Genomic DNA, 10,608 nt, shown 5'->3' with positions numbered 1-10,608 from the left:
CATAGCACAGCTTGTGATGAAACCTACACTTGCAACCCACTAGTGACAACTACATCTTTTAAATAATGTCGTGCAATCATTAGAAGCTAGGCGCTAGATTGAAACTGAAAGGTTCCACCCTGTATATACAACTTGCGATGATACATACATTTTTGAGAGTTGGCAACCATGCCATTTCTAGGTGGGAAAAAGCTGCCTGCGCCATCTAAAAAGCACGAACGTTGGTTACGTTTAGTATCTTGTCTTGAATGGCAGTCGTGAACGCGTCGCTCCGTAATTTTTTGTTGTTATTTTGTGATATTTAATGCAGGTAGTAATTTTTGCATTTCTTTATATCGTATTTGTGTTTTGTATGCCGCATTTTATGTTTTTTGTGTGTTTAAATCTTTGTTTTTGAAATTTACTTGGTTTAACCGCAATGCAGAATCAAATGTGTGATACCACTATGCTATTGTTTGTAATTGTTTACGTTTTTGGTGTAATGCTTGCTTAATTTATGTTTATTGATTACTTGGTCTTGTCCCTGAAGTAACATTCATATAAGTTTTGATAATCTTATTTTAATATGTGGAAATTACAGATTCGTTTGATGTATGTAGTGACTTGTTGTTTGTTACTAACAATTTTCTCCGTGAATGAAGCAGTCACGGGGGTGGTAAAAACTGTAACCATTTGAAGTACGACACCTAATTCCGTGATTGTCCTCGACATTCAACTGTAGGCTCGAAATCCCGAAACCAGGGGCGGGCTACCTATCTTGTAGGAGCGGGATTACGCTAATCAAAGCTCTTCAGTTTAGAATCTATGTATGATAAATGAGTGGCGATTCAATAATTTCCACATATCTTGTTATTAATTAAATTTGCCTACAAGGCCATGTAATTTTCCATCTTGCTTTTAACAAAAGGACTTTATTACACCAAAGATGGGTCACGTCCTGTGTGTTTCACCCTTTCTGAGAATCTAATTGGTTCCTGCTTACCTGACCCATAATTCCCAAAACTTTTTTTTAACCTATAAGTTACCTCTTGAAGTTTACCTCCTACTTTTTGTGATGTTATAATTTTATGTTACGCATTCACATCATTACAAACAATTAATTTTACAACACAATTTGATATTAATTTGACGGCTGGTTTTTTTATTGGAAAATTCTTTTTTCCCCAGCCTATTTCTATTTTTATTGAGTGAACTAGTTTATTTTTGCAATGTAATTTATTTGGACTTAAATTTCCGAGCTTTTACAATCAATAATAATTGCGATCATTATTAAACAAACTTTTCACAATTTGAGTGTTTTATTTTACGTTCCTTCCCTAGTGTGCTTCAGGTCAAAGCGTTGTCTACAACTTACGTAAGGGGGGTCCTGGGTCAAACTGGGTCTAACTGAAAGGAGTATGACGTGACCCAGCGACCCAGTTTAATTTAGTGACCCAGGTGACCCAGTTCAACTCTGGGTTGGAGACGACACCTATTAATTTTAAGACCCGTGGGTCATATCCTTTAGCGCCTGCGCAGAGGGAACTTTCTTATTAATGGACTGATCTTATTGACAATTTAACAATAGCACCCTTTACTAAATATAAATAACTTTTAATAAACGCAAATCAATCGATTAGGTATATTAAATATTAGCTGCATGCGCGCATTCGCAGAAGTAGCTCTTATTTGTGGACTGCTTTTACTGACATTTTAACAGTAGCGCCTTTTAATAAATGCAACTCGATTGATTAAATTAAGCATTTCAAAGGCTGTGCGCGCACATGCGCAGAAGTAATTCCCCTACTTCTTGTGCAGCGTTGGAGTTTTTACTAGAAATCTGGATAGCCGTTCAACAGTGTGATGATCTTAAGGGTCCCCAACCCAGCACTGCAATCTTAACTTACCTACTCTATACTTACAGTTGGTAACAGCCTGTACTCTCTCTACAAGCACCTCTAGCGTTTCGCGCCACTTTCAAATGTCGGTTAACAGCCTGCTCGGGCTGGGTGATACAAATAGGACTTTTACGTTGTGACTTGTGATACATTATGGCGGTTCTTTTGTGGGTTGAGACGTGTCACGGGAGACACAATCCGGAAGGGGCTTGAATAAAATATATATTTTTTTTGCCTAAGAAAAAAATTTAATTCCAGCGTGTTTACCTACACAATTCACAGTCTTTTAAAATTAGGAACACGAAAATTTCTACAAATAATCTCGGTTGGCAAATTTGTGAGTTAGGTAGAAATTGGTTAAGTAAGTATGCGTTTTTATGACTCCCTCAATTCCAGCCTTAAAATCGTTCTCTAGTAGAACGTTCAACTCCTCCTTAATTTGATCCGCAACGTAAGGCCGTCTTAACATACTCCTTATCTTGCCTTTATCGCGCTCCGTAAGAGAAGTATGCGCGATTCCTAGAGTGACAATTTCGCTGGGCAAAACACCCAGCCATTTTATGTTGGATAACGCTAGCACTTCAGATAAATTTGCTGTTCGCTAAAAAAAAGCGGTTAGTATACCTAACATTTCTGGAACAACTATTGCATTACAACTGAACCATGTCTATAGGTAAGCATAATATCTATTCCCCACGGATCGGCATCCACTAAAATAAAAATCGGAATCCGTAAGTGATCTCTCAATATCCTTAAGAAAAGTCGCGTATTAATATCCGGAAATCCTTTTCCCTAAAAACCTTCTCTTACATGGGGTTGAAGGGTATCAACATACCGTGACGAGGATAAAGGGCCTTGTTAATTTGTTGGAAAAATTCTCATCGGCCAGCTTTTTGAAAATCGTATCTTTTTCTACAACCAGTATACAGTGCGCATCGCTTTCTATTTTTGTTACTGATATTAACTTTTGCGGAATGAGCAGTCCTAGTAAAAGGCACCTGTTTGTTAATGCAATAAGCAATCACTTAGCTGTTTACCTCCTGCGACGTTAAAATTTATAACTTCCCCTGCTGACGTGTAAACTGTAAGCGCACCAAGTGCTAAGCCCTTACTAGTAGACATAATCGGAAGATACCAATGCTCTATTTCCAAAAAGCAGCTTATAATGTTCACGGCGTCTTCGATCTCACGTTGGCATTGCATATATTCCTTTAAACAATAGTAAATTTCTCTGCAAAGGACAAAAATAGTGGTAACTAACGGTTGGCAATTGTTACCTTATAGTGCATTCAGAACCACGTATACATAAGGCATACATTCTTGCAAGAAGGTACACTATGATGTTGAATCGCCTTCTAGGTCTGGACCAAGTACACATCTGTTGAAAGATGCACTTATCAAATTTCTTCAACTCCACTCTAAAAGCAAATGTTCAGTTGAAGCCTATTGCGCTCCGGGAAAAGTGCTCGTGAGCAAAAAAAACGGTCAAGAGCGAAAAAGCGCTCGGGAGCAGAAAAAACGCTCGCGAGCGCCAAGCACTTTGAGTAAACGCTCGATTATCGAGCACCAACAGCGGCCGCTCCGAAAAGTGCTCGCGAGCGCTTTTTCTGTTTGGAGCGCTTTTCCGAGCGAAACGCTCGCGAGCAGCGTACCCAGCTCTGGTTACGTGGTATGTTCACAATTAAACTTCCATTGCCAACTATGCTGCTGGTTTATTGGAGCGCGCTATATCAATAAACATATAAGAATTTTAAAAAAAAACTTACATTCCATTCTCATATGTGCAGTTTCCTAAATTACATAGTTGAACATTCATCATGAACGGCTTTTTATTGACAGCTTTTACCAGCATCTTGTAAAAAAAATTTTCTACTTCTTGTATTAGTCTCTGATTCTTCTCTTCAATTTTTTCGCCGTACAGGCCTCTCGGACCTTTGTACACCAACTCCTTATCCATGGTTATACGATTCAGGGCACTTCTTATTCGTTTCTGTGGGTCGGTAAGATTTTCATTTGAACCGGTCGATAATGGCGAGTTTTTGCCGGTGAGTATGTTCAAATTACCATCGCGTAAACTGGTTTCTTGCAATGGTAAATTTATAATCTCCATAGTTGCATCTGTTCGATTGAGTAGTTCGTAATCGTCAATTGAATGATGTCTAGGCGTGCTGCTTCTACTCGCATCAAAATTTACTATGTTAAAAGATTCGTGAGGGGAAATATCTCGATTTTCACGAAGAAGTGATGGAGATCTATTAACAGATACGTCTAGATTATAATTCTCCGTATTTTCGTTTGGATACATAACCGGGTCCAAAAAATTGAGCGATTCTTCCAACACTTGAGAGCCGAATCCCTGGGACTGTTTATTTGTATCAATTCCCAAAGTTTGGTTATCTTCGGCAGTTTGGAAGTTTGCAGTACCAACAAGTTCGATTCCGTTTGTAATTGATTGGTTTTCTAATACTAGTTGTGAAGCGAGCAGTATCGTGCTTTGTGATCTAGTATTTGGATTCAATTGAGAATGAGATGCCTGGGAGTGAGTGTATTGACTAGTTTCGGCAGGTTTCATCCACTGCATATTTGCTTCATTTTCAATGCGAAGTCGTGAGGGGGGCCGTTCCATTGGAAAATTGGAGCGACGTTTCTTACAGATGACGCTTGTAGGAGGTTGCGTATGACTGGATGAATTCAAAAGCACGTCAGCATTACCTTGATCAATTATGCTTTCGTTCTTGTCAAATTGTGTGGGCGACTCCCCACCTTCCCGCGATTCCTCCAACAATTCTTCTATACCTTCTAGTCCATCGTTTTCATTGAGTTGGGCGAAATAAGTTTCACGTGCTGTTTCGTCCACGTTTTGTTCCCAAACTAGTTTAGAATCATTCGAACAATAGGATTGGTGTAAATCACCCACCAAGTCTAAACCTGATGCGGTCAACTGCTTATGTAAAAAGCCGATGAAGCTACTGTTTGGACTTTCTTGTGAAACAGCTTCCCTATATATACTAACATCCACGGCATCACAAACGGAAAGAATATTATGAGTTGTTTCGTCGCTTTCGTTGGGACTAAAACAGTTTCGGGTTTCGTTAGCGTCTGTGCTGCTAACAAATGTCAATGAGAGCTCTAGAGTTTCATTTCTTGAACTACACATTGAATTACTGAGCACTAAATCAGAACCCATTGTACCATCTAAGCTGTTTACCGACTCCTTATCGTCTTCTCGTTCTTCCGCATCCGTACACAACTGATCCACCATACTCATGTTGAGAAACTTTCGCTGAGTGCCACTAAGTTGAAATCTGTAACGTATATATTCATTCAAACAAGGTTGATGGTAGTAAAGCCAGCATTATTGCTAACCTTCTTATTAGCGTAGCTACGAATAAGTCGGTTAAATGAGCAAATATAAAACATTACAAAAACTTGATTGGATAAAGATATTGCTGTGTGCAATCGAATGCGGTCACTACACCATCCACAGACCACCTGTCCAACTGGCTCAAAAAAAATCAAAATTGAAACTTAAAATTTTAGAACCTCTCCTCGCACACATCCGGCATCTGCCAGAATAAAGAATTCCAATATTGACTTAAAATTTCTCAAATCGAAAGACTATAGAGACCTGCAAAAAATCTTGGACACGAATAAAAAATCTGACATGAAAACTCTCTCTGGGTCGCACAAAGGATTCGAATAAACACACAATGACACAAATTTATTCCGCAACACATGAAACAATTAAAACAAAATTTCTGCAAGAAAGGGAAACTTACAAAACTTGTTTAGATATAATACACCGCACTTAGGCGGTCGATAATAAAAATTAAAAAATAAATTGTTTACAGTTCTTTTCCGTTTTAAAAACTTTCCACAAATTTTTACTACTTCACTTGACGTTCGCATAAATTTTTTATTAGGATTGCTCAACTTCTTCTGCACACTTTATTTTGAAATCGACGTACTGCGTCTTCAACAAACGAATAGGACTCACTGCCCGAGATTTAGCGTAAACAAATTTACACACAATTTACAAAAGCGATAAAATTTAAACAAAAAAATTACGCAATTACAAACAATTCTAAAAGGAAAAATAGACACTGAGTCAAACAATTTCAAATAAAATATACCAATTTTGTGTTTATTCGCAAAACTCCCAGATTTACTTAATAAATTGAAATATTCTCATATACAGGGCCTCCCGTCATTATTTTTGGTGTTTAGACCGAAATAACGTTGTTTATATAACACTGAAAGGTTCCACCCTGTATATACAGCTTACGACGATACATACATTTTTGAGAGTTGGCAACCATGCAATTTCTAGGTGGGAAAAAAAGCTGCCTGCGCCACCTAAGAAAGCGCGAACGGGAGTTACGTTGGGCATCTTGTCTTGAATGGCGGTAGTGAACGTTTCGCTCCATAAATGTTTGTTGTTATTTTGGTGTTATTTAATGCAGGTAGTAATTTTTGCATTTCTTTATATCGTATTTGTGTTTTGTTTGCCGCATTTTATATTTGTTGTGTGTTTGAATATTTGTTTTTGAAATTTACTTGGTTTAACCGCAATGCAATCATATGTGTGATACCGTTATGCTATTGTTTGTAATTGTTTACGTTTTTGGTGTAATGTTTGCTTAATTTATGTTTATTGATGTTGACTACTTGGTCTTGTCCCTGAAGTTACATTCATGTAAGTTTTCATTTTATTTTAATATGCGGAAATTACCGATTCGTTTAATGTATGTACTGTTGTATGTTACTAACAATTTTCTCCGTGAATGAAGCAGTCTCGGGAAGGTGGAAAAAGAAACTGTAGTCTATAATTATGTGTTAGGGCACCTAATTCCGTGCACTGTCTTCGACATCCAACTGTAGGTTCGAAACCCCGAAACCAGGGGCGGACTACCCATCTTGCAGGAGCGAGATTACGCTAATCAAAGCTCTTCAGTTTAGAATCTATGTGCGTTAAATGAGTGGCGATTCAATAATTTCCACATATTTTGTTTTTAGTCAAATTTGCCTACAAGGCCATGTAGTTTTCCATCTTGCTTTCAACAAAAGGACTTATTGCACCAAAGATGAGTCACATCCTGTACTTTTAACCCTTTCTCAGAATCTTGGTACCTGCGTCTACCTGACCCATTGTCCCCAAAAACTTGCTTTAACCTTGAGTGTAACCAACATTGTGTATATGCATTTACTATCTTTGTTAACTACTGCTTAAAACTTTTACAAAATATTTTGTTAATTACCTTTGTGGACTGTTTTAATCAAACTGCAAGGTTTTTCTTACGTCGTACTCTTTTTATCCTTGGCAGTGACTTTTGCGAGAGTACGACACCTTTTGGCTTTGTTTGTTTTGTTTATATTAATGTACATCAACTAAATTTCCGGGTTTTCACAATCATAATAATTACGATCATTATTAAACAAACTTTTCACAATTTCAGTGTTTTATTTAACGTTCCTTCCCTACTGTGCTTCAGGTCAAAGCGTTGTCTTCAACTAACGTAAGGGGGCCCTGCCTTAGATGTTTTATCACGTGCCACTTTTTTAAATGTAAGCGGGATCTTGTTTAGTTTTAGAGGGAATAGTCATTCGGGTGGCCATTTTTTAAACGTTGCCGGGTTGATTTTATTTCCGTGTTCTTGTAGTGTGAAGTTAGCGTAGGACCTGGGGGGGGGGGGTTAAGTACACTACAACACTATTTAGCTTTGAAATTGTTAAAAAAACTACAATTCATTACACGAATGAATCGTTTCGCAATCAACGCGGTCATATCCAAAACTAAAATTCGGCAATGCAGTAATGGGCGTATATGCAGCGAAACATTTAAGCTTAACTTAAGCTTAGCTTAAAATCATTGGCAACCATTGTCCCAATACAGGGTGTTTTTTTGGGAGCTTTAGTTAAACGTTTCTGGGAAAGTAAAATACGTAGGTTTTTGAAAATTTGTACTTAGGAGTTACTCTGAGACTCTGAATCTATGTAAAATATTTTCAAAATGTCCGCACTTCCGGAAACACCGGAAGTAGATAGTAATTCCGTTATTTTAAATGGCAACCCCTACTACTATTATACCATAACTAATAACATTATTTCCATCACTATTTTAATACAAGTTTGAATGTATAGGTCATTAGATAATTCAACATTCGCGTAGTGAGATTTTTATTGGTAAAGAAAATTTTAAAATCTCATTTACACAACAAGCGTTACACGCATGTGCGCACCAAGGCACTAACCAAGTTAGTCACGAGCCGACGAGCCGTCCTTAATTTATAATGAGCTTTTCAAATGAATGTGAAATGGCGCTTGTGTTTGCTTTTAAATTCAAAAATCGCCCAATCAAGTTCAGTTTAATTCAGTGCGCACTAGTGCCAATCTAAAAATATTAAGTGACGTGCCTAAACGCGTATTTTTAAAGAAGACATAGCCACAGATATACGTAAAATATCTGTGACATAGCTATGTTCGCTTTCAAGAAAAACTCACTGTATATTTATACAGTATATTTACAATGTCCCAGGTGGAAAAGTACCATATAGGGAAACGGCAATGTATTTTTTTCGCGAAGGATCCAAACGTAAAAAATTTTACCCGAAAAGACAAAATGGTGATGCTAGGAAAAATTGCCCCCCGCCCTATTGGGGGGGGGGGGGGTGACGCTAGCTCTAAAATTTGTGACGAACACAGCGCTAGCTTTTGGAAGTGATTGGAAATGATGGTGGTGCTAGCGTTAACATAGGAGCCCCCCGAAAGTCAAGGGCTTTTCTGCAAAATCTAGAATGGCGCTGGCTGAACTCAAAGTGGCGCTAGCTATAGAGATTCTAGCGTATCTGTCTTTAGGTTTAGTCAGAAATTTGAAATGGTGGTGCTAAGTTAACGGACCCTCCAATACATATATCAAAGGCCGCGTGGATCCTTCGTGAAAAGATTGCCAATGATGCGTTATACTTATATCAACCTGGGAGTACTGGGACATACGGTATGTATTTAAAAACCGGATTCGTATGAATTCTAGATTGTACCCAAATACTGTTTTTGAACTTTGAGGTCGATTCTCACTTTCGTGCAAGGCACGTACTCGGCACAGGCAAGGCACCGACTCGGCAAAATATCTATATTATTGAATCTTATGAATTTTTTGGGGTGTAATTCACACTATGCGAGCAACGACTCGGCAAGCTACGGCCTTTGCACGCAGCGTTCTTCCGAAACAATATTTGCCGGGCATGTACCGTGCACGTTCCGACAAGTGTGAATACAATCTGTGCAGGTGGCCGACTTTCGTTCATTTTTCATAGTACAAGAAAGGTTGAAGGGTCAGCAAAGGAACACTTTTTCAGCGGAACAAGATGAGATGCTGATTGAATGTGTCCAAGAAAATGATTTCGGTCATAAAAGATACTTCTTATGCATTTTATGTACACAAAAACGTATTTTTCTTTTTCTGCAATATGTACTTTCTTGTTCTTCATCATCTAATATTAGACCAATTTTAATTAACGTGAAAGTTTCGAACATTTTTACAGTTGAAACTCACGTAGAAACTGCTTACCTGCGGCAAGCGTGTCGCAGTGTGAATTGAACTCAAAAAACTTTGCCCGTGCCGAGTATGTGCCGTGCCGGTTCTTTGCACGAAAGTGAGAATCGGCCTTTGTTCATTGAATTGAGTACTTTTGAAGCAACATTCGTTTACATAAATTGGTGGTGTAGGCATAGAAAGATCAAAGACGTAAGTGATAGTGATACGATGATTTTTTTCCGCATTTAAACAAAAACATAATTTAGCACTTACCCCAACACTTGACAACAAGAATTAACAATGGTACTTCGATAGTGACAGGTGTTTAAATACATCTGAAAAGCGGCCAGGCAAAAGGGTGCGTTCCGCAACTATGTTTATCTGAGCTTATTCCAAGGACGTTGGTATTTTTAACGTCCTTGGTTTATGCCATCCAAACCGCAATTGTATCGTTTAGTTGCGCTAAAATTGATTTATGCACTTGTAAGTTTTGATTACGAGAAATGAATAGATTTCAACAACGTTTCATTTTTATGTGTGTACTTTATCTGAATAGTTGAACGCGCCTAATTCTGTTTGAGGTTAACTTTTTTGTTTTGAATTTCAGGTTAGGAGATTTTCGGTTATTTTCAATTTTCATGAACATAAATGAGGTGCAATATGCAGAATAATTATGCAAGAGTAATGAGCATCACAGTAAATGAATGTATCACTTCACACACTTACTGTCACATGGAGTCGTTGCACCCTATACATATGGTACAAAATACTGGTCTTCATGGTGCGATACAGTAACCAAACTTATTTGTGTTTGCAATAGGGATGTAATCAAAGTGGTTATATCGGAACCGAAGTTTTTAAATTTGGTGTATCGGAATTGGAATCGAGATCGGAACCTTAATCGTAGGTAGAAGAGAATCAAATCACGTAGGTAACTCGAAAAGAAACAAATTATATTTACCGAACACAACAAGTGAAAAGGTAATTAACTTTTTTCCGATGCCCGGTTCTCGAGATATTCACGTTTAAAATTCGGCCCTCCTCCAACATTAAAAAAGTGGTGGTATTAATATTTAAGATAACGTTGCGCTCGACGTTGGGGTATCTTCAATAAGAAAAGTTAGTATTTACTGCATATGCGCACAATGTTTGTCGTAAAAAATCAGCTTGCTTTTAATTGAAGGAGTGATTGCAGAA

General features: G+C 37.9%; 1 protein-coding gene across 4 annotated transcripts; it reads right to left on the bottom strand.

The window, feature by feature from the left end:
- Window positions 1-2,115: 2,115 nt before the first annotated feature.
- On the bottom strand, window positions 2,116-10,172 carry LOC116170409. Of its 4 annotated transcripts, XM_031486782.1 has the most exons (8): window positions 9,685-9,950; window positions 3,644-5,182; window positions 3,155-3,295; window positions 2,915-3,108; window positions 2,713-2,861; window positions 2,532-2,669; window positions 2,178-2,478; window positions 2,121-2,144 (listed from the first exon to the last, which is right to left on the bottom strand). In XM_031486782.1, the coding sequence occupies exons 1-7, from the start codon at window positions 9,744-9,746 to the stop codon at window positions 2,188-2,190; spliced, it is 2,514 nt and encodes an 837-aa protein (XP_031342642.1). In that variant the 5' UTR covers window positions 9,747-9,950; the 3' UTR covers window positions 2,121-2,144; window positions 2,178-2,187. The 4 variants fall into 4 exon arrangements, with proteins under 4 accessions (XP_031342643.1, XP_031342641.1, XP_031342644.1 ...); XM_031486783.1 differs by lacking the exon at window positions 9,685-9,950 and adding an exon at window positions 10,138-10,172 and having other exon boundaries at window positions 2,116-2,478; XM_031486781.1 differs by having other exon boundaries at window positions 2,116-2,478.
- Between the last annotated feature and the right edge of the window lie 436 nt (window positions 10,173-10,608).

The sequence above is a fragment of the Photinus pyralis genome, unplaced genomic scaffold (assembly GCF_008802855.1).
Source record: "Photinus pyralis isolate 1611_PpyrPB1 unplaced genomic scaffold, Ppyr1.3 Ppyr1.4_LG5, whole genome shotgun sequence".
Lineage (NCBI taxonomy): Eukaryota > Metazoa > Arthropoda > Insecta > Coleoptera > Lampyridae > Photinus > Photinus pyralis.
Note: the sequence above shows the minus strand (reverse complement) of the source record. Positions and strands in the feature narration are given on the sequence as shown.

Bases quoted from the DNA above. Each gene is read 5' to 3' on its own strand.
- LOC116170409 (XM_031486781.1), bottom strand. From the start codon at position 9,746: ATGTATTTAAACACCTGTCACTATCGAAGTACCATTGTTAATTCTTGT. The intron at 3,296-3,643 runs GTAAGTTTTTTT...ATTTGCTTTTAG, and splicing joins TGCACATATGAGAATGGAAT to AGTGGAGTTGAAGAAATTTG. The intron at 2,862-2,914 runs GTAAACAGCTAA...GCCTTTTACTAG, and splicing joins AAATTTTAACGTCGCAGGAG to GACTGCTCATTCCGCAAAAG.